Raw genomic sequence first — 24,654 nt, 5'->3', positions numbered from 1 at the left:
TATCATTTGTTGGCTTAACAACTTCGGGGACTTCAAAGAATTCTAATTGATTGCTTCATAAAGTTGAGTGTCAAAACGATTCCACCAGTAATTATAATCAACATAAGGGGTAACTTTATGTATCATCATTGGGGAAGAAAATCAATGTATCGGTCTTTGTCATATTCCTGACAATAATATGTCTCTAAAAATTGTATTAAAGGTTTGGAGTGTATGATGAAAATGACAAACTTCTGGGACAGAGAATTCTTCCTTTCAATGATTTGCAGGTTTTAATTTATATTGAATGTTGGTGGTTTCCCTAAAAGTGTCTTGGTTAGCAAAGAACCCCCTCCCCACTATAATTTGAAAATTATCGGGGAATTTGTGGTTAGTTTTCGTGTTTTAGGGGTTCTTTGATCACTTGGCATTTTTAGGGAAAGCAGTGGAAGTTGTCTGTAATTCTTTTTCCATACGAAAAAACTATGTCTAGCAACGTATTATATCCAGTTTTCTACGAATATAGAAATGTACAATCATAAGATTAAAACTAGTTTTTTTAGCCCGTGCCTTTGGCATCTCGGGGCTAAAAAAACTAGTTTTAATCTTATAATTGTACATTCTATATCCGCGGAAAGCCGTTTATAATACGATACGAGAAATAACTATTCTCGTATTTATTCGAATCCGGTGGATAGGAACCGGTTCTCATCCATACGAAAAAAACTATGTCTAGCATCGTATTATATCCAGTTTTCTACGAATATAAAAACTAGTTTTAATCTTATAATTGTACATTCTATATCCGCGGAAAGCCGTTTATAATACGATACGAGAAATAACTATTCTCGTATTTATTCGAATCCTGTGGATAGGAACCGGTTCTCATCCATACGAAAAAAACTATGTCTAGCATCGTATTATATCCAGCCTTCTACGAAAATAGAGATGTACAATTATAAGATTAAAACTAGTTTTTTTAGCCGGTGACTTTGTCACCTCGGGGCTAAAAAACTGGTTTTAATCTTATAATTGTACATTCTATATCCGCGGAAAGCCGTTTATAATACAATGAAAGAAATAACTATTTTCTCTCCATCCATCTGTAATTTTAGTTATTTCTTCTCAAAATTTAAAATTGAACCCTTACGGTCGAGGGTGGGGTTATTTTTTCTTTTTTTCTGTGTGTGAAAGATAGAGGGCTATAACTAAATTACTTTTTAAATATGGGTGTGAAACATAACTGTGAATTGAAATTTTTTTGAATTTCGCCATCCTGACGGGCACAGGATACCAGCAAACCTGGCAAGGTCATCCAGGTAAAGATCAAAAATATTTTTTGAAAAAGCATTTTATACTTAAATATATACTAAAGTGTCCTAATGTAGTACATCCTAATATGAAATATAGGCGATCAAGTCAATTTCAGGTTCCAGATATGATCCTGCAGGTATCCAGTAATTTTTAAATGGCTTCTGTGAACGCAACTTTTGACCTAGAGACACTTTCAATTTCAAACTTAAGCCTTTCTATCATATTTACGTGACATACTAAATTTTGATAAAAATCTGCCACCTTTGTTCATATTGATTATGGTAACAGTTTTAATTAACTCTTGAAATAATTAATTTTATATTATGTAGATGGGTTACCGCCATATCTCCTTGCGTACCGAGGGTAACTTCCCCCTGGCTTTACCTATGCTGTTCTGTCAAATTGATGTCAAGATCTATGTTCCTGATGGTCTAGGTAAAACAGTTTCCAGTATCTCTTCGAATCCGATTGATATCCGTTGGATTAGAACCGGTTTTTAGACATGCTGAAAAATCATGTATAGCATCGTATTACAGACAGTTTTCCATGAAAAATACAAAACTAATTTAAAATTGTTTGTTTTGATATCTTTGTAGAGCTGTCTATAATACGATGCAATAAATAACTATTATATATTGTAATAAGCTTTTTAGAAATTTACCATCAATATTTTTTTTCTATGCATAAATCCTGCAAATGATCCTAACCCAGCGGGGCCTATACGTATGAAAAAATAACCATATCTTTTTTAATTTGTTTCAACATTTTTTTGTTTGGGGAGAGGGGGGGAGGATATCAGTGCTGGAGGGGTAAATTGTAAGAAACGCTTCAGAACTTTTTTGATCGTTTAACTATGTAAATACGGTTCTTTAAGATTTGAAAATTTTCTGTGTTCCTTAAAATCCATATTTTTCTAGGTGACTTTATGGACGCGCTGTCTGACCCGCGCGCCTTCTTGTCTGCCCAGGAGAAACGCGCGGAACAAATGAAGGCCCTGGGTATCCAGGAGAATGATATTGACACCAGCAACGTCGTCACCAGTAAGAAACCAGCCGCAGGTTACCAATCTTTATCCTGGAATAGTCCCTTTCGTGGTTATTTTAGGTTAGGTTAGGTTATATTGGGTTAGGTAATTACCGCGCAGGGTTATGTAATTGACCCCGCAGGTGCTAGAAAAAGGTGAAAAGCTACTGTGAAAATACGAAGAAACGCCCCTTAATGGGCGTTGCCACAAAAGGGACCATACTCTTTTATCCTTAGAAAAAGTAGCATGATGTCTGTCTGTCTGTATATGTACTGAAGGATCTTGCTAACCACTGAACCGACGCGGTTCTCCTTTACAGTGAATTGCTTCTTATGACTATTCTGAGAGAGGGTATTTTACCCTCCTAATAGAAATTGATTCCCACCACCCTTCCTTCATGTGTACCAAGAGGCATCTTGAGGGGTAGTCGCTAATATTCAATTAAAGTTAACCGATTCTGAATATTAAAACTTTTAGAGCTAGGTAGGTTGTCAGCCTTCACCACCCATGTAAAAAAGGTTCCCTTTGCCTCTTCAACATCAAAAATCTTATTTAAAAAAGTAGAGAATAATAAAACTTATGCCTAGCCTCTTGCAAAAAGACCTATCCCTCAGGGCTGAGTAAGGCAGTGCTACTTTTTTTCCCAACATAACCTAACTCAACTTAACTTAAAATAATAAACAAAAAGGATCATCCATAAAAGCTGAATAAGCAGAGTATTAATGCATAAGTCTAAACAAAATTGTAGGTAAATGTATGTAATAACTTCTAAAATACAGGATATACTTACATTTTTAGGACCTTAAAAAGTGGATCATTCTATGGTCTGTAGGTAACCGTCAACTGACATGGTTGTAATTAAATAGGTGGTAAAGCAGGCGCCGGAGGGGCTGCAGCCAAGAAAGAGGAGGTGAAGGAGGAAATCAAATTTGATCCTGTGACCGCTGACTCACTCAGGGCAGAGAAAGGCTTTGCAAAGGTAATAAAATTTATATGAATAGAGGCAAAGCTTTACAAAGTGTCTCAAAAAATCAGAAATGCGAAGTCATAAAATGAGTGATTTTCTTCCCACCTTTCCTCTCATCCTTCATTTTTATGACGTCACCTAACTGATTTTTTAGACACTTTGTAAAGCTTTATTAGAGGCCTCTAGTGGCACTTAAAATTATAAACGATACTGGCCCCGGCTAGCAAGAATTTTTCAATATTTTTGGTATTTTAGTGCAATTTATCTTGGGAGGGAGGTGGCACTCTCCCCCAAACACGTTATAAACCTTCCCATGACCTATAAGAAGCTAATCAGTTACAATGTAGCTGTAGGTCCTTGAAAGGTATCTAACTTTTTTGGGAAAGTGAAATTTTTCATTCATGTAAGATATTTAATAAATATTCTATAATTTTGTATATTTACTTTTTACTTAATTACTGGAATTTATTGTATAGTTATGAAACTATCAAAAAATGCAAACAATAAAAGAAAAAAATGAGACATATTTTATTTTATGTTTTATATTTCTTTATTTCATTGTTTGAACTTTTATAACTCATACAGCAGTGAAAAGTATTTTAAGTACATAGGTTTTCTGGTATATATTGTTAAAATATTTTTATCACTCACAGGTAGTCTCTTTTGTGACAGTTTTGGATGAAAAAATTTAAAAAATTACAAGATTAATTATAGATAATCGAAGGTCCGAACTAACAAAACTGATATTTATTTTATGATTTTTACTTTAATATTCGTGGAAAATAATATGATACGATACATGATTTTCCAGTATGGCTGGTTTTTCAGTATGACTGGTTTTAATCTGGATATTATTGGTTTCGAAGCAAATCTAAAAAAAAATCTGTAAAATTGGTACAGACAAAAACATTCAGACCTTTAATTTGTCTTGTAAACTCCACAATAAGCCATGTCACGCAGCTTGGTGCACTGTCATACACGAACAAAATAATCCAAAGTTGACAATTAGCTCTACCCCCACCCCCGAACCCCCCACTTTGGACTAAATACTAAATAAAAAAATGGTCAGATATTTCAGGTTGTTTTACATAAAATCTATTTTTATCTACTTTAAAAAAGTCGTCGCATAAATTATAAAAATGTAAAGCTTAAGCAATATGGTGTAAAATGTCGAATTTTATCAGAAAATATTCTTTAAAAAATTTAACTATTATTTTTTAAGGCCACCAAAAAGATGGCTAAAGAAGCCGCGTCCATGATGAAGAAACATTCCAAGGTAAGAAAACAAGACTGAAAACGGTCATATATGCGTAGATGTAATACATGAGTAATTAATGCTAATTTTCTCTCTCTTACACTAGCGGCTACGCCCTTAGAGGCTAAAATAGGGAGGTGGGGGGGGGGGTTGACTTTGATAACCTAATTTTCTATTTAAGATTTGAATAGAAACAGTCTTTAAAAAAAAAATTAGGAGGGGGGGTTAGTCGACCTTCCCCCAATTTTTTATTTTAGTTTTTAAAAAAATTTTGGGGGGGAGGGAGGTATAATTCTTTTCAGGTGCAATTTCTCTTGGAATGTTTATGGTACTTTTTCCCAAAATTGTTATAAACCTTCCCAAGACCTATGAGAAGCTACCCTCTAAAAGAGAATCATATCGGTTTAGCGGTTAGCGAATTCCATCCGACTGACAAACATCCTGGAAAGAAGGATTCATAGAGAAAGAGTAAAGGAGAGAATGATAATGATTTAATTTTTCTTTGCTCTCTCACTCATGAGAAATTTGAAGAATTAAGTAAATAACAAAACAGTAATAATTTTTTTTTCCTATGCTAAAGGGGAGTTACTCCCCGGGAGTATTTAAAATTGGATAACCAAAGAAAGGGATGTTATTTTACATATACACTAAAAGCTTTGACTCTATATGCACTCTTACTGCATTTACTCTATTATCTGGATACAATATTTCTGACAGAAGGAGTCAGTGAGGGAAGCAGATGTTTATAGAGATGCTACACATCTAAAAAAAAGAAAATATGAACACAGTAATAGTGTCTGACTGATTATGACGTAACAAAAAAAATTAGCCAATGAGAGGCCACTATAAATTTTACCATTGGTCAATAACGGTCTCTCATTAGCTAATTTTTTTTTGTTACGTCATAATCAGTCAGACACTATTACTGTGTTCGAAAATATTAAAAAACCTAGATAATACTATTCACAAATATATATGATAAAGTTTAAAAGTCTCGACAAACATTGAACTTACTTACATTTTGAGACATTTGAGGAAACAAAGGAGGGGGATTAACCCTCCACTTTCAAATAGAGTTTTAAAAAGAAAGGTAAAAAAATATTTATATTTCAGGGAACTTTTTTCCACAGCATATTTTTCCAGGGGGGATTAAGGTACCCTCCCCCCAAAAAGTTATTAACCATCTCTTTTGACATGATAAAAAAAACGTTTTTTAAAAAGCTCTAAAAACACGTGAATTTAAACATTTTTGTACATTTAATTTATAAAATCCATAAATAATTAGGTTAATTGGTTTTTATCTATTAAAAATAATTGCATTTTATACAGAATTTATTATCGCATTTCTAAATTATATGCTATACAAACCGGCAGAGGTTTTTACATTGAAATATAATTTTTTTAAAAATATATTAGCTATTAGCAAAGGACGTTGGGATGGTAATAATACTAAAATGAATACCAAAAATACTAATTTAGTATTGTTTATTAAGATAAGATAAGATAAGATAAGATTTATTTTCCTCAATAGGTACAACATTTTTATTAATTGATATGCGATTTAAAGGTTACTATGCAGGATCTTTGATCTTTGATTCTTCGTAGTTCAGATTCTTCGTAATTCAGATTTGGGCACAATAATAATGATTGCATAATAACATGTTTACAAGTACCTAGCATGGAATTGACTGAACTTCGTCTCCACTTAGTTGCCAAGTCAAGTTAATATATGATATAAAAAGACATTTTACAAAAGAAAAACTCCATGCAACATTGTACCAGATAGTTGGCATAACCCTTTAAGGGTTGTGGAGCCACTGGTGTACTTTGACGCTTGCCAAGCTGGTACAATGTCAGATGTATAAAATACAAATCTTAATAATAATAATAAAATATCTTGCTGTGTGTTCAGACATCTTCCTACCATTAGTTGCAACTCCTCCAAGCATAAGTTCGGAACAATTAGGGAACCGAAGCCTTCGTGAGAAGTCGCTATTCCCGTTGTGATCCTTCGGCAACCCTGCTTGACAAGTTCCTGTTTAACAAATTGTTTAATCTAGTGTGAAACTTTGCCTAAATTAAGGGTATATTCACACTTTATAACTGCAGGACAACGGTAAATATCCTGACAACGATGATCAAATCCCCTGAATCCTTTGGGAGCGTACAGGAGACGGAATCAAAAATTAATAAACATTGATGGACATTGAATATTGAACATTGAACATTGATGAACATTGATGAACAAGGAGTGGGGTGATATTAATTTTGATTCTTGATTTTTATTCTTGAGAAAGGACACAAATCCTTTGATAAATAAATACAATATAATATGCGATTCCTCCGGAATCTGATTTTGGTTTTTTGAGATACAAGGGACACGAGTCCCATAGTGTGTATGAGTTCGGTTCCTCCGGAATCTGATTTTGGTATTTTGAGAGCGGTTCACAGCAGTGCTGTGATAATGGAAAGGGGGAAGGGAAAGGGTAAGAGGGAAAAGGTAAGTGGGAAAATGGGGGGGGGGGGGAGTAAGTATACTAATCAGTTTTTGTTCTAATTAAATTAAAATTAAATGCGGCTTAATACAGTCTATTGTGGTCAATTACACTCCAAAAAGTTGTACAAAAAACGAATTTTATTTAACTTAATATACTAAAAGTACGTGCTGTCAAATATTTATAGAAAGAAAAAGAAGTTCTGTGAAAGTGAGCAAATGTGAAAGTGAACCAGATTGTGGCGCGTTAGCGCGCACACTAGTTGTCCTATACTTAAAACATTCCAGTAAAGATTTCACCTTCCTATTGGTTTGAGCAAAAGAAAAACCATTTACTTCCTAACATGTTTACAGAAGAGGAATACCACCGTATGCGGCAGCCCCTCCGGGACCGCTTAACTGCGACCCATCAGCAGCTTATCAATAAAGTCAGCGGTGAAGGCGTTAGCGAAGACGTTCGTCAAGAGGTAGCCAAGCTGCTCTATCAGCAGGGCTACCTCAAGACCGAACTAGTACTTACTATATATTCTCCCACTGAAACCATGGAGTTTCATGAGTCTAAATTAGACGCTATTGCCCTACAGATTGCCGCTCAAGAAGAAGCCTGTCTCCAGCTATAGCTCCAGGTTTATGTCCTGTACAGATCCAAAGGACCCGTACCGGTCAATTTACCCACAACATTCTACAAGAAAACCACAATTAATTTATTATTGAAGCAATTAGAGAACTGCGAGCCATTTTAGTGATCGAATAAATGTTTTTATTGTGAAAAAAAGACAAACAAGAAAATGAAAAAAAGTAAGAAAATGAAGAAAAAGTATCCAAACTTTGAGTTATGCTATTTTTATCATTTTTATCTCTAGTTTCTGATAAATAAATTCAATTTACCTTGTATTTTAATTGATCATAAATTGTCAATTTAAAAGTATATGGATGTCTGTGTTGCTAGAAAATGGGTTAAAACTTTAAGTTACTAGTTAGGTTACTAATTACAATTGGCGTCCCTTTTTTGGTTACTATTGAAAACACTCAAATAAAAAATCAGAATGCAAGACTCTATATTGCAAAGGTATGAAAAAGAGAAAGAGAAAGTTATGGACTAAGTATACTCTATTTAAAATAAGAGGAGAGGGAGAAGGTGGAGGGGGAGAATGGAATAGATGGGTGTTTATAACTTATTTGACTTTCGTGCGCTGCGTAAAAAATTGAAGTCTATTTCCGCTGGGGGAACACCACTGTGGGGGAAACAAGGGGGAAGTGGTCAAGGGATTCATAACCATAATTCTTTAACACTGATGCATGGTACATTATATTTTGGCGGGGGGGGGAGGGAGGGCGTGAGGGTGGTTTCTTATTATTTCAAGAGTAGAAACAGGTAAAGAAATAAATCCATCTATTGGTTAAATATGTGGGGAAAAAAGCGTAAGTGGGGAAGGGGGATTATTTGTCAATAAATTGATTATAACTGCATGAATATATGGAATAAGACACAGGGGGGGTATAAATAAAGAGAGAAATGGGTTAAGATTTAATTATAATCAAGATGTCAGACCACGAACAAGGAGGACAAGGAGGACAGGGAGAAGGACAAGAGTTACCAGGACCGGCGCCGGAAATTCCGGTAGGAGATGGCGATGGAGATGGTGGGCACAGTCAGGCCATAGTGGATGGAGGCGAGGGTGTTGCTCCCCTCCAAGTCATGGTTCAAGAGTTGGTGGACATGCTTAACTCTAGCGGCGAGGCGGCCGCCGACAACGACGAGGGCGACGCCATGGTGGACGATGAGCCTAAGCCCGAGGTCCAGCAGTTATTGAATCACGCAGCGGCACCTGATCTTCTCCCGTTCCCAGGAGTAGATGCAAGATGTTTTGATCTTTGGTTTACGGTGCGGCGCCGCCTGATGGGCCTCGTCCATGAGGGCGACTTGCTCTTATGGCGGCGCGCGCGTTATGGCTTGGTGGATGAGGAGGTTGTTGCCTGCGTACATAGAAATTATGGACTGGTTATTAGTCTGTTGCAAGCCCTACCCACCATCGCCAGATCCTTCCATGTAAATATGGACGCCATCGCTACTATGGATCGACTTATATCGGCACAACAAGAAGTTCTGGAGGACCTGCTAGACCATGAGCCTGTTGTAGGCAAGTATGGTGATTCGAGCGATGGGGACTTTGATGAATAGAGAGCATAGAGAGACAAGTGTATCATCTTAAGAACCAGTTCATAAAAAAAAGTCTATTATTATAAAAGTATTTTGATTTTTTGAGTAACAAAATTTAAATAGATAAATGTTTGGCTATCAAAATTTAATAAAAAAATGTTGTTTTTTTGTTAGGTGAAGGTTGCGTGATTCGCTAATATGCTAGATAAAAAAGAATAAAAAATCTAAAAGGGTAAAAAATATAAAAAGGATAAAACAAGCAAGCAAATACTGAGCTAAGTTAGGCTGAGCTGAGTTACTCTATACTTAGGTGTGTACGTCGGTTCCCCCGGAACCTATTCCTGATAATTCGAGGTTTATAAGTTGATGTTTGATTAGGATAATATAATATTATTTACTATAGTTTACTTACAGAAAGTCAAGGCTAAAATAGAGATTTGTCCTGGCATTAGTGGATTAAAAAATGTAGATAGGTCAAGAAAATGTTAAATAAAACATAAATTAAGAATGTTTTGGAGTTAAGGATAAATTGAGACTAAACTAAGTAAAATTTGGGTTAGGTTAAGTTGCTTCAAAATTCAATTTTGTTTAAAAAATGGGTAAAACATTTTCTTTTAAAAATATTCTTGTTCTCAATTAATTTTATTTCGTGTGGAAGACCATTAAAAATTGTTGGAAAAGAGTTAAGAGGGGCGTGCAGGAGAAAATTTCTATTTATACCTGGTTCATAAGCAAAAGTTGTTTCTGTTCCGCGTGCCGTATGTATGTCTGTCTTGAATAAAATTCCATGTATTTTCAAAGATTTTGGGGAAACTACCAAGTTTATAGGCATGCATAAATAGAGTTATAAAAAAATACAAAAATTTCAAGCAATTTCAAATTTTTGTATGTTTGTGTTTTACTTTAGGACAGGTTAGGTTAGTTTTATTTCGATACTCGGTAGCTCAGCGGGGTTAGGGCCCTCGCAGTGGTTAAGAGTAGAAAAACAATTTAATTTATTTTTAAACTAAAGAAGGAGGTTTCAGTTTTCGATTGGCCCTTTTAAAGAAGCTTTTTATAGTACCTCCAAAAAAAACTACGTCATACAATACAAATGACCAATGATAGGCTTATAAACAGACTAGATTAACAATGGCAGGCCAATATTTGTTTTAATTGACTAATGGTTGGCCAGTATGACGTATCTTCTATAGGCAATATAAAGCGCCAACAGATTTATCTTATAATTTTTGATATTTTTGAACAAAAAATATTAGATTAAAACAAATTTTATGCTTTTTAATGAGAAACTTAAAGAACTTGCCTATTTACTAAATTATAATTTTCTAGCGGCTACGCCCCCTAGATGGCTCTAGGGGCATTTGAGGAGGGGAGAGTCGAATGTTATAACTGAATTTACCATTTTAGATTTTAGTAAAAAATAAAAATAATTTTTTTTTTGGGAGTGGGGAATTTTTTTCTAGGGGCGATTTCTCTTGGGAGGGTGGTGGTACCCTCCCCCAAAATAGTTATAAACCTTCCCGGGACCTTTGGGACCTGTTGAGGAGAACCCAATCGGTTCAGCGGTTAGCGAGATCCTTCGGTACAAACAAACAGACAGACAGACACACATCCTGTAACATTATTATAAGGATTAATATTTATGAATATTTTTAAAAGCGAAGCTTTTCTATAATTAGGGTCGGTCCGTCCGTCCGTTCGTACGGCCGTCCGTACGTCCGAGATAGTTAGCTTTTATTCGTTAATTTAGGCATGTTAAAATTGTCCTATCGCTTTTCAAACTTTGCATGGTGATTCCTGTAGTAGTTAGGCACGGCTTAAAAAGCGTAGAACCTCTATAATCATTACCAGAATGTCCGTATGTCCATTTTAAACATGTTCATTTTTGTACTTTTTTAATACCAATTTTTTATGTGATAAAATCATCCGATCAATCTGATTTTTTGATTACTGATTCATATAACAATAAGGTACAATATTATGAGCAAAGCATCTCTGTAATCAAGTATTAAAAATGTCAGTATGTCCTTTAACAGAATTTTGTATTTAGGAAGTTTTGCAACAAATTTTTACGTATAATTTTGTCAACCCTTTTATTTTCATATTTTGTATCATTCAGTTCTGACACTCAACAAAAGTTAATATTCGTCTGTCATATCGTTTCAGAGCTTCGCTTTTATGGATGTTGTCATCCTTGTTTTTTTAGGAAATTGGAGATATAGCCAAGAAGCAAGGGACAACATTTGATAAACAAACAAAAGGGAAGGCATTAACTGTTGAGGAAGCAGAAAAAGATTCTAAGGTATCTATCTATTTATTTATCAAAATCATATTATTAACCACTAGCGGCTACGCCCCCTAGAGGCCTCTAGGGCCACTTGAGGAGGGGAGAGTCGAATTTGATAACCCAATTTATGATTTTAGATTTTAAAAGAAAAAGTAAAAAAAAATTTTGGGGGGGGGAGATTTTTTTTTTTTTGGGGGGGGGTGGGTTTCCTCCCATTTTTAATTTTAGTTCAAAAAATTCAAAAAAATATTTTTTTTTGGGGGGGGGGAATTTTTTTCTAGGGGCGATTTCTCTTAGGAGGGTGGTGGTACCCTCCCCCAAAATAGTTATAAACCTTCCCAGGACCTGTGAGAAGATAGACATCCTGTCACTTTATTTCTACAAACCCCCGATCTTGGACAACCCCGCCATCGGGAAAATAAATAATAATGATACAATTTTAATTTAAATATATATCATGATATTGTTAAGATTATTGTGATTAATTTGGCATTATTATTACAATATCAAATAATAGCATATGATGGATTTTTATTTATTTTCTATCTAATCATTAAATAATGGATAAAATGAAACATATTAATAATAATAGCAGAAGTAATGACTATGACAATGCGGCATGTCCTGTCAAATATTCAGGTGCAGTACGTAGCCCTAAGGCTGGAGCACACCCAGGTGTTGTTTGGGTGTCATCGCTGGCCGAATAAGTGACTCTGTGATTTTGACTATGCTGACATCTATCTATCTATCTATCTATCTATCTATCTATCTATCCACCTACCTATCTATCTATCTATCTACCGATCTATCTATCTATTAAGGTACTTGACATGGTAAAGGAGCACACCCAACAGTGGACAGAGTTGATGAACTCGCAAAGAAAAGCTTCCTGGGATATGAATAAAGTTCACTATGCCTCCCAGGTACAATTATAACAAAATATAACAAGACGGAGAGGTAGCTTTCCGTAAAAGTGTGAGTTTAAAGACTTTAAAATAGGAATAGAACTCTTAAATTTGGTATGACAGTTGCTGTAATAGGAACTATTATGAGTTTTTTTTTCTAAATTGTCTTAACGGGTGTATAAGACCCACTGAGACAGACAGACCGACCACCAGTCAACCCTCTAGCTAGCTGTAGAGAAGATGTGATTCGAACATTTTTTTCAGGAAGAAATCTTGAAGAAGTTGATGACTACCGCCCAGGCACAACAGCTCAAGGACCTGGAGGCTAGCTTTGAAAAGTAAAATAACATTTTATACAGTTGCTACGCTTTTTAACAGTTGTGTCTTACTGTTACAGGAATCATCATGCAAAGTTTTGAAATTGATAGGGCATTTATAACATGCCCAAATGAACAATATATGCAATCCGTTACCGATATACGGACATACCTTAATCATAGAAAAGCTTCGCCTTTAAAAGGCTATAAACCTACTCAGTAGTAATTTCTTTTAAACAATTTGAAATATAAATTAATTTGTGTCAAATGTTGTGCAAAAGTCAAGGTGTCTTAAATAAGCCAAAAAAACAGCAGTCTATTTTTTCATTAATTGTTCTAAATATTTTTCTAGTATTCATTCGAATCCAGTGGATTAGAACTGGTTCTCATCCATATGAAAAAACTATGTCTAGCATCGTATTATTTCCCAGTTTTCTATGAATATAAAAATGTACAATCATATAAAACCGGTTTTTAAAAAACTGGTTTTAATCTTATAATTGTACATTTCATATCCGCGAAAAGCTGTTTATAATACGATGCGAGAATAAACTATTATCAATGGCGCTATATAGGGGGGTGGAGGTGTCAACACACCTATTAAATTTAAATTTGGGGGTAGTGTGTATTTCTCTCTTTTATCTCCTTATGGCTTCAACCCCCCTTCCCCCCTCCCATTGTAAATAGCAGGGTACGTAACTGATATTTGATATTCTTTTATTCGATTGCTGTTTGTATAGAATATGCTTCCTACCACTGCTCTCTTTTTTCTGTAATAATCTATTTTTATATCTATCTATCTATCTATTATAGCCCGCGACCGTGGCTCAATACGTAGTGCATCCGCTCGTCGTCGGGAAGGTGATAGGTTCGAATCTCGGTCCGACACCGCGTCATAACTAAAGACGTTAAAAATAGTTCCTACTGCTGCTATGTCAAGTGCGCGACATAAATAGTTAGAGTATTGGGAATGCATTGGCCCAAAACAGGCGCAACTCACTACCATGCACAGTTAGGACACCTCAGACAAAGGTCGTGCAATCAAAGGGTTGGTTGTCTGATGGGCAAATGGACGCTTTACACCGCAACCATAGGGCCTAGGGCTGACAACCCTATCCCATATCTATAAAAAAAAAGCCACATTGTTACAGAAACACTGACACAAATTGTCAGCGGCCTATGCTCCCCCCCCCCCCCCCCTGTGGAGTGAAGAGGGCTTGTTACTGTTACTGTTATCGATGTTGTGAGTATCGGTGCAAAAATGGGGACAAATTTTAAATTGATTTGACGGGGCTGATTATTTACGTCACAAGTGAGGGGAAAGAAAAGGGAAGGAGGAAAGAAACCCCCTAGAAAAGAGGTGGGTGTATGACGTCACACGCCAAAACAATTTGAAATTTGTCCCCATTTTTTGCACCAATACTCACAGCATCCTGTTATCTATCCAGGGATAACAAGGATATGAAAACGAATCAAGCGAAGGTATCTGTGGACACAGCTAAAGAGGTGCAGGCTGACACTACACTCAAAACAAAAGCTGAAAAAGATCGACGTCTTAGGTAAATTGAATTTGATTTTTTTAAAATCTTCTTAAACCAAGTATATGTCCTACTATGTATGTAGACTATGATGGTGAAATAAAATGAACAATATATCTTTTTCGCGCGTTTATTTGCGCCGCGAGACAGCTGTTAGTTTAGTTGTTATGCCGCTCATATTCTGGTGGGTGATATAGATAGATCCAAATAATTATAGTAAAAGGTTTCGTGATTATTAAAGTAAACATTTTTTCAATTATAAGTAATATTTGCAATTTGTATGTTTCTTAATATATCATTAACGGCTGGACAGATCGTGAAAAAATTTCTAGCAAAGTATAGAATTGGTCCAGGGCAGGTTTTTTGCTATTTTGCATTGGGTTAGGTCAACAACCAAAAAATTTTAATCTTCCCATCCTGAAGAAAAAATTCATTTTTAATAACTTTTAAAAATAATGTCATAAATCATTTCTATAAAAGTTTAAATTATTCTTTTGCAGGGAGAAAAATCAAGCAAACACTAAGAAATTTATTGAAGAACGAAAAAATCTCGGTTTCAAGCAAAATAAGGTAAATAATAATAAATAAATTATCAAAATATATAAAGTAATAAGATTTTTTGTCTGAAGCTTAGGATCTCAATAAAGAATGGACCGATTGGCTTATCTATTTTAGGTAAGTTTCACATAGGTTCTGTAATAATTTTAGGCTATTTTATTTTTCTGAATATTGGGATGGTTGTAAGTTGTTTTTCTAGCCCCTTTGCCTCTTCGAATACAGACTCCATTAAAGCTAAGGGCGAAGCAGCTAATCGTGAATAAATAAGCAAAGAGGAATAAATTGTATTAAAAGAAGATTTTTAAAAATATGGTAACGATAATGCCAGGCCTTTAAAGTCAATTTTGATTTTTACTCTTTTATTTTAATTCTTTTTCTCGTATTCATTCGAATCCGGTGGATAGGAACCGGTTCTCATCCACGAAAAAACTATGTCTAGCATCGTATTATATCCAGCTTTTTACGAATATAGAAATGTACAATCAAAAGATTAAAACCAGTTTTTTTAGCCGTTGCCTTCGGCACCTCGGGGCTAAAAAAACTAGTTTTAATCTCATAATTGTACTTTCTATATCCGCGGAAAGCCGTTTATAATACGATGCGAGAAATAACTATTACAAGTTTCACTGTTGCCTTCCCACAAAGTGCCTGTCGAGCACTGAACTCCCCTCTCCTTTATTTTTGAATTAAATTGTAAATACGGGAAGGGGGGTAAAAAAGGTTTTTTTAAGGTAATAAGCATACAAGGTTCTTTTTTCAATTTTGTTTCACAAATTTTTGACGAACCCCAAACTGTCCCACTTTAAGGAAGACAATTCCAGTGACGTCATATACGTTTCGGGAAAGAAAAAGGGAAGGGAGGAAGAAAATCTCTTCAAAAGAGATGGGAGAAAAGGGAAGAGATTTTCTTCACCCCTTCCCTAAACGTATATGACGTCACTGGAATCGTCTTTCTCAAAGTGGGACAGTTTGGGGTTCGTCAAATTTTTTAATGGACCAACATACTATATTTATGTAAAAACTACACTACCAAAATTTGTTTTGTTATTTTTTAATAATAAAAAATGTATTTTTCCATCTTACGCATAAAAAGATATTAAAATAAGATTTCAAGAAATATATTTTCTTAATATAAATTTTCTATAAAAAATATTCTTTTCTGGTGTTCATATTGTATTGATATTGATCAATACAATCCTTCGTGGTTTGGGGAGGGGATATTAGCCAGTTTAACAGGGTATGCGAGAATATTTCACAGTATTATATATCCATTTTCATAATATATTTTTGCTTGCTATAATATGCTAGAAGAGCATTTGAACTAATGAGTTGTTATCAAAAGAGATACTGATTCCTTTAGTTTTGATATTTATAGCCTAAAACCGGCCTTGAAAAAAAAATATTTGTATTTATTTAGCAAAGAGAGAAGTTGAAAAAAGCGCATGCAGCCCAGTTAGAAGATCTTACCAAATGGGTGCAGACTAAAATCAGGTAAACTAAACTTCCCACCAATTTGAGGTCATTTGTACTTATTTTTTGGGGGAAAAAGAATGTAACTTTAAGGTATAGGACAAAAGATGATATATGACCATCTTCCCTCAAATTATAATTTGAAAAAGTGCTTACTCTTTAATTAGAAGATCTTATCAAATGGGTGCAGACTAAAAAATTGCAGAGGTGGATTCTTAAAAAAAAATTGCCCCACTAATCACCTAGTGGGGCAAAATTGCTTTCGTGAAAAATCCACCAAAATCACATTAAAAATCTACAAAAATTAAACAAAATTATAGAAGGGTTATGAGCATAAGATTTTATTTATTTTTGTAGATTTTTTATGTGATTTTGGAGGATTTTTCACGAAAACAATTTTGCCCCACGATTAGCGATTAGTGTGGCAAATTTTTTTTAAGAATCCACCTTAGGAATGGCACAGCAAATGAAAATGCGCGAAAGTCTAAATTTTTTTGGATGTTTTGTAAAAAGTAAATGTGATTGTCTTGGAAGTATGCTCCTTCCAATAATGTTATTATACTTTTAAGAAGGTTCACTGTAAAGGAAAACCATATAGGCTGTTAGAGATATTCTTAGCTACACACAGACAGACAGACAGACATACAAACACAGACACATCTTGTTACTATTGTATAAAGATTGATTGCACTACTAAAAGTTGCTATATATGAATGGTTTAGTGAAGTTTAATAATAGATATTTAGCGCATCGTATTATAGACAGCTTTCAATGTGTATTAAAAGCAATATCTATAAAGTTAAAACCAGTTTTGTTATCACCGAGGAGCCGAAGGCCTGGACTAGCTTACAAAACTGGTATTGATTTTTATTTCAATATTGTAGGAAAGTTGTCTGTAACACGATGCTTTACTTGATTTTCCAGTATGGCCGAGAACCGGTTCTAATCCAGCTGATATTGATCTGTTCCGAAGCTATACTGGAAATATTTGTAGGAATTGTGACGAGGAGAAGAAAGAGACAGAGTATGCCAACAAGAGAGAAGCCTTAGTTTAAATATTATTATCAGTAGCACAGCTAGGCTATAATTAGGAAGTGTCTGTAAATCACTTTTTAACATTATTTGAGTATTTACCTGTAAAGCTACTCCCCTCTCTTCTTAGTCAAATGGAAACACCCATATTTTTTGCATTAGGCAAATACTAGCGGCTACGCCCATCGCATCTAGGGTCTTGTTATTCTAGGGATATGGAAGGGCAGAAAAATAGCCTAAAACCTTACCTGGACTTATTTCTCAAAATAAAACAGCCTGAAAACATCTCAGGTCTAATATGAAGCTTAACTGTAAAGGAGAACCATATCGGTTTAGCGGTTAGCGAGATCCTTCGCTACAAATAAAAAAGCTTACTGCTTTATATAATAGGATAACATAGACTTTCAAATTCATTTTGTTGTCCCTACTTTCGTTATGATAGCTTAACCGTCTTTAACTTTCCAGTATGGCTTCCAAACCGATTAATATTCGCTGGATTAGTACCGGTTCTCAGCCGTACTGAAAAATCATGTATAGCATCTAATTGCAGACAGTTTTTCACGAATATCAAAATAGCATCATAAAATCATAGCCCGGGCCTTCGGCCCCTCGGGAGTAACAAAACTGATTTTATACTTTTAATTTTTCATTTTAATATCCGCGGAAAGCTATCTCTGTTACGATACGATAAATAAATATTTGTCTTTTGCTTTTGTATTTATATCATATCTTAATTTTTTACTTAATTACACTTATTTTTTAATTTGCTACGCTTCTTATAGTCAAAATTGTCCTTGTTATGATAATTTGGGTATAGTCCCTTTCGTGACATCGCTTCTTATGGGGCGATTTGTCGTATTTTTCACAGTAGATATTCTCCTATTTCTAGCCCCTGCGGGGGGCTCTAACCCTGCGGGGCCAATTACCTAACCCTGTGGGGCAATCACCTAACCCAATATAACCTAACCTAACCTAAATTAACCTATAAAAAGCCATTTTAAAAATACGACATATCGCCCCATAAGAAGCGATGTCACGAAAAGGACTATTCCCGATAATTTTAAAAATTCTATGCAATAAAATTTTAGAAATGAATAAATAATATGCAATATTTGTAATTTAGAAAAAAATATAAATAAACATATCTAAAAACAAGGATGACAACATCCATAAAAGCGAAGCAGTGAAACGGTAGGACAAACGGACATTAACAATTGTATAGTGTCAGAACTGAATAATCATAATATAAATGTATAAGAGTCAAAGCAAAATTGTAAGCAAATTTGTTGAAAAACTGCTTGATTTAGGATAATGTTTATGGACATACTTACATTTTTAGGACTTGATTACAGAGTTGCTTCGCTTATTACATTATACTTTGTTGTCCTAGGAATCAATATACCAAAAATCAGATCAATCGGATGATTAGATCACTTAAAAATTTGTTGTTAAAAAAGTAAAAAAATCAACATGTTTAAAATGGACGTACGGACATTTTAGTGATGATTATAGAGTTGCTACGCTTTCTAAATCGTACCTAACTATTAAAGGAATCACCATACAAAATTTGAAATCGATAGGACAATTCTAACATGCCTAAATTAACGAAAAAAGCTATCCGTTACGGACGGACGGACGGACGTACGGACGTACGGACGGACGGACGGACCGACCCTAATTATAGAAAAGCTTCGCTTATAATAATATACTCTTTTCTCGTATTCATTCGAATCCGGTGGATAGGAACCGGTTCTCATCCATACGAAAAAACTTTGTCTAGCATCGTATTATATACAGCTTTCTAGGAATATAAAAATGTACAATCATAAGATTAAAACCAGTTTTTTTAGCCGCGGAAAGCCGTTTATAATACGATGAAAGAAATAACTATTCTGACCCTAATCGTGTTTTAAAAGCATAGCTTCCATAATTGTGTCTGTTTGTTAGCAGCGAACCTGCTCTATAATTCACTTTGTCTGTCCGTTAGTGTATTTCTCGGCTGATATTGAAGATAGAGACATCAGAAGTTTTTTTATTGAAGATCTAGTCTATGGTGAAGATGGTATAGGGGGCTTAGTGACGCTTTTGGGTAAAAGTCCTCTTCTCGTCACCTTTGAACATACTCTGCGCTTTGAATTGCAGTGTAACACGCTCAATTGCCCAGGAGGGTAACACCAATCAGACAACCAACTCTTTGATGGCACGACTTTTGTCAGAAAATCCTAACTAGGCATGCATGGGAATGAGTTTCTCCTGTTGCGGGCCAAGGCATCCCTCCTACACTAACTATTTTTGTCCTAGCAGTAAAAACCACTTTTAACTCTTTAGTTATGACGCGATGTCGGACCGAGATTCGAATCTAGCACCTCCCGGCCTGAATGACCTCAACAAAGAGATCAACAAGGAGATCAATGAACATCGCAAACAACAATGGCATGAACATCTTGATAAATGCGAACAAGGATCTCAAAAACTCTGGAAAACAATAAAAGGTATATGCCAGTCTTCCAAAACTGCCACAAACACTGCCCTTAAGTTTGATGGCAAAATAGTCTCAGAGAATGGGAAGATTGTCAACCTTCTCAATCGGCAATACACTCCACCAGCCTCTAAAAAACCAACCAAGCCCTTCAGACGTACCATCAGAAAAATCAAACAAAAGAGAGCTGATAAAGTATACAGCTTCACAGCTGCCCAGGTTAAGGAGGCCATCAAAGTCTCCAAGAGCTCCAAGGCCGTAGGTCCAGATGGGATCTCCCCCATCATGCTCAAGCACCTTGGAAGCAATGGTATGGATTTTCTCGTCAAGCTTTTCAACACCACCATCAACACAGCCATCATTCCATCCATCTGGAAAACCGGGAAAATCATACCACTTCTTAAACCTGGTAAGCCGATTGACGAAGGTAAATCCTATCGGCCGATCTCACTTCTATGTCCAGCTGCCAAGATCCTGGAAAAACTCATTCTCCCAGAGGTCTCTGCAGCTGTTGACCTGCAGGATCATCAACACGGATTCAGGAAACACCACTCCACCGCCACGGCACTTCAAGAGGTACAACATCACATCGCCTCCAACCTGAACAGGAAGAAGCCCTCATGCACAAACAAGATCACCCTAACCATCATCTCCTGACTGAACCTATTCAGCCCAGGAAAATTAAATCATCCATCATAGACAAACAACCAAATGTGCATAGGTATCTTAGAGACGGCGAGAACGTTGTTTTGTCCGCCATACGTCTGTTGGTAATGCTTGCATGCAGTATATAGCCCTTGCAGGGAGTCTAATCCTTCTGGTATCCTAACCATTGTGTTGGGCTCACCGAAACTTGGGTGTTAGGCTAAATTTGTTTTTAATTATTTTTAATAGTTCAATACTTCAAGAGTTGCTTTGCTATTTTCAAAACAATTACTTAATTCATTTTTATTTTGAAAAATTAAAATTATAAAATCTAATATTTTATGAAAATATAATTTGATAATATTCTTATATATAATAAGCTCGAGAAGCCTTATAACATAAAAGATTTACTTTTAATTTTATGTTGCATGTTTACAAAATAAGCAAGGATAATTATATCCATAAGTAGCGCATCTACATTAATAAATATCTATAATACAAAGTAGAACGATGTCTGTCTGTCTGTTTGTAGCGAAGGATCTTGCTAACTGCTGAACCGATTTGGTTCCTCTTTACAGGGTAGCTTCTCAGAGGTCCCGGGGGTAGGGAAACCCTCAACCCCCCCCCCCAAAAAAAAAAATGAAAAATAACCCCCCGCCCCCCCCCAAAAAAAAAATTCTTTTTAAAACTAAAATTCAAATAGTGGGGTTGACTATCCCCCCACCGCCCCCCTATCTATAAATTGCTTCACCGTTAGTTATATTGTTAATGAGATTAGCAGCAAAGGAAGTAATTTTTACTTAATGCATCGTATGAGTGTCAGCTTTCCGCGGTTATTAAAATTCCACTTTAACTAAAAAATCTACATTAGGATTCTTATTTCTAATTTTTCAATATTTTTTTTGCATTTTTGAAGAAAAAAAGGATGGCAACATCCATAAGTAGCGAAGCTCAAAAATTAAGGATGGACATCCGGAATGATCTATAGAGCAGTGTAGTACAAAATAAAAATTTATAAAAAAATAAATCACGAAACCTTTTGTGATTTATAATGTGACGGTTGGCAGCACAGTCTATGTAATTGTACACATATCATTAGAACCGGAACTAAAAGATTAAAAGAAACAAGAATTATTTTAGAACTAAAATTCACAAAAATGGCACATTAAACTAAATCTCCTTGCCCGTATTTACATCCATAATTTTTTTGTTGTTCGCTACTTTTGTATGTTGTCATCCTTGTTTATTTATAATACAAAGTAGTTGATGTCTGTCCGCCCGTCTGTAAGTCCGTCTGTCTGTCCGTCCCTTAAGATCTCGGTAACCACTAAACCGATCGGATTCTACTCTTCGGGGAATATAACTACTGGTCCTGTGGTGGTTTTAGGCTAGTTTCTTGGGGAGTGGGACACCCACACCCCTCCAAATTTTGTTAAAAAGAATTTTTACGAATTTTGCGATTTTTCAAATTCACCATTAATTCGCAAAATTTGCGATTCATTCGCATTTTTTTCTGCTGGGTAGGTAATAGAAGATGCAATTATACCTCTTGGGGCAAAGTCCCTGGAGGCTAGGGGCGAAGCCGCTATTATTAAAAATATTTTACTACATTATTCCCTGACAACATGGTAATAATAGAAAGAAATTATGTTTAATTTTTGTCGAGTCATTCATAAAACTTTTAATATGTGCATCACCTTCCACAAAATGATATCATATTTTTAAATCGGCAGCAGACAGCTGGAATATCTGTACCAGAATTAAGAACATTTGCGTCATCAGCATAACTGACGGGTTTAATGTTTCCAGGCACGTGGCAGAGGCATCTTGGACTGTAGCCATTGAGGGGAAGATCTAAAATTCGACAAAAGTCCGACAATGAGCTGTTTGCGCTAAACACCACCTGCGGATGTTAATGAACACCAACTTTTACAATATTTACTTTAAAAGGGATATATACTTAATATTATTTTGACAAAGCAGCTACTCTATAGCTACATACTTGCTATGTCATTTAAAAATCATCCATACAAATGTATGGATGAACAGATGATAAAATTAGAATAACTGACCTTTTGTTTGAACGAAAAAAGGTAATTTGATTTATTAAAAAAGAAATAACTATTTTAGTATTGCTTTAAAAAACTGATTTATATCCGCTGGACTGGAACCAGTTCTTGTTCATACTGAAAAATCATGTATAGCATCGTATTATAAATAATTTTCCGTAAAGGGACGGAATCAATTGCTGCACGCCAGCCACATACAAGCTGCAGGGAAATCGACACTAAATATCTTGAAATAGATTTTTTTTAAATTTTAGGCGTTTGTTTATATTTGTCCCGTCATTTATTGTTTTGATGACATCTAGAGGGCTTGGTCTATCCCTGCACCTGACCTAGCAGCAGTGTAAATCATTTTTAACATATTTAGTTATGACGCGGTGTTTTGAACCTATCACCTACCCGACGACGAGCGGATGCGCTACGTGTTGAGCCACGAACGCGGGTTATCATCATTTATTGTTTTATTTTTAAGGGTAGAAAAAGTATGAGAAGTGAAACCATTTTTTGATTGATAGATATCATCATCCTTGTTTGTCTGGGTAAATATTGCAACACAAATTGCCAGACAGACTGAAATATAAAAAAAAATATTTTAGGTTAATAATTTACTTACTTTTACACAGAGTGCCTATTGAGTACTTATACCTCCTCCCCCCTCCCTCCCACTTAGTTTTAAAAATAATTAGGGGGGCGGGGGTAGTTTTTTCCTAAGCCTAATCACTGCGGGGGTATATCAGCACTGCAGCAGTGCACTAAACTGCAAGGCTACTTACTACCAACTATAACCAAACCAAACCTAACCTTACCTGACCAAAAGTAATAACCAAACAAAGAAAACTTTCTTTAAAACGCCATATTTGAATAAATCGCAATATTAACTATGAATTATGCATATTTTTTTCTTAATTAATTTTTGGTTAATTTTTAGATATTTAACTTGATAATTAAATTACTGAAAAAATCAACTTATGTTTTTTTCTTGTTAAGTGTATATTATTCTCTTTGATTACATCCGTCCGTCCGTCCTCCAAGCAAGTTGTAACACCGTTATTCTTTACCAAATTTTCTCTAAATTATAGGCAAGCTGTAAAACATATTTCCAGTACAGCTTCGAAACCGATTAATATCCACTGGATTTGAACCGGTTACCAGCCATACTAAAATCATGTATAACATCGTATTACAGACAATATTCCACGAATATCAAAATTAAGACATGTTTTGTTACACCACGCCTTCGGCCTCTCGAGGCTAACAAATCTGGTTTTGATGTAATAATTTACTTTTAATATCCACAGAAAGCTGTCTATAATACGATGCGATAATTATTTTTTTTATTTTAAATTTTAGCTTGGCTACTTATGAACTAAATTGTCCTTGTTATTTTGTTTTTAAAGTGCGTTATAGCACATTCTTTTGAATTGAATAATTAAATATTAATTGCTAAATTGAAATTCTTTACAATTTATTAATTAAAAATTAACCTCGTAGTAATCCTCAAAAGTTGTAACGGAATATGCTTAAAGTAACAAAACCTAAAACGGTAATATTAATTAATATATGCTTGTTTTATAATTTAATATATATAGAATAAATTAAAAGCTATAAAAAGAAACAATTTAGTAACTTTATTCTGTTGCTATATAAAAAAGGAATATTAAAATTGGGTAATTGAGAAATTAAATGGGTTGTTACTGGGGTTGGGCCGGATACCGGATATTGAAACTATCCGGCCGGATATCCGGCTATAACTTTTTTTATATTTTACACCAAAAATCTCTGCTTTTTAAAATTTTAAATGGCTATAATTTTCTTATTATTGAAGCTAGAAGAACATTTTTTGAATATGTTTATCTTTATGTAAATTTTATATATGAAATCTCAAAAGTTTATTAATAAATTTTTTTGCTACTTTAATATCTGGTAATTTAGCCGGTTATCCGGCCGGATACCGAATATCCGGCATTTGAAATCAGCCGGATATCTGGTATCCGGTATCCGGCCAAAAAAGTATCCGGCCCAACCCTAGTTGTTACTTATATCAAATACAATAATATACTCTAACAGCTTTCACACTAAGGGAACTCTAATAGCATTTTCTCTAATATTGATATACAATATTTCTAAGTCACTATTTCAGTGAGAGAAGCGGATATATTTAGA

At 35.0% G+C, this 24,654-nt stretch overlaps 1 protein-coding gene across 1 annotated transcript in view; it reads left to right on the top strand.

Moving 5' to 3' along the window:
* LOC145318535 (1-phosphatidylinositol 4,5-bisphosphate phosphodiesterase-like) overlaps positions 1-18,352 on the top strand; it is a 75,602-nt gene extending 57,250 nt beyond the window's left edge. The window contains exons 24-35 of the mRNA XM_080159851.1: positions 203-269; positions 1,623-1,728; positions 2,211-2,351; positions 3,184-3,296; positions 4,507-4,560; positions 11,401-11,496; positions 12,303-12,404; positions 12,651-12,724; positions 14,152-14,262; positions 14,742-14,811; positions 16,217-16,290; positions 17,264-18,352. Of these exons, the coding sequence (XP_080015977.1) occupies positions 203-269; positions 1,623-1,728; positions 2,211-2,351; positions 3,184-3,296; positions 4,507-4,560; positions 11,401-11,496; positions 12,303-12,404; positions 12,651-12,724; positions 14,152-14,262; positions 14,742-14,811; positions 16,217-16,290; positions 17,264-17,324 (1,069 nt within the window). The 3' untranslated portion in view covers positions 17,325-18,352. The remainder of the gene's footprint in view (positions 1-202; positions 270-1,622; positions 1,729-2,210; positions 2,352-3,183; positions 3,297-4,506; positions 4,561-11,400; positions 11,497-12,302; positions 12,405-12,650; positions 12,725-14,151; positions 14,263-14,741; positions 14,812-16,216; positions 16,291-17,263) is intronic.
* Positions 18,353-24,654: the final 6,302 nt, after the last annotated feature.

Source organism: Acartia tonsa, chromosome 5 (genome assembly GCF_053477335.1).
Source record: "Acartia tonsa isolate MP-2025a chromosome 5, ASM5347733v1, whole genome shotgun sequence".
Classification (NCBI taxonomy): domain Eukaryota; kingdom Metazoa; phylum Arthropoda; class Copepoda; order Calanoida; family Acartiidae; genus Acartia; species Acartia tonsa.
The sequence above is the reverse complement of the archived record's forward strand: the minus strand, read 5'-3'. Positions and strand labels throughout refer to the sequence as shown.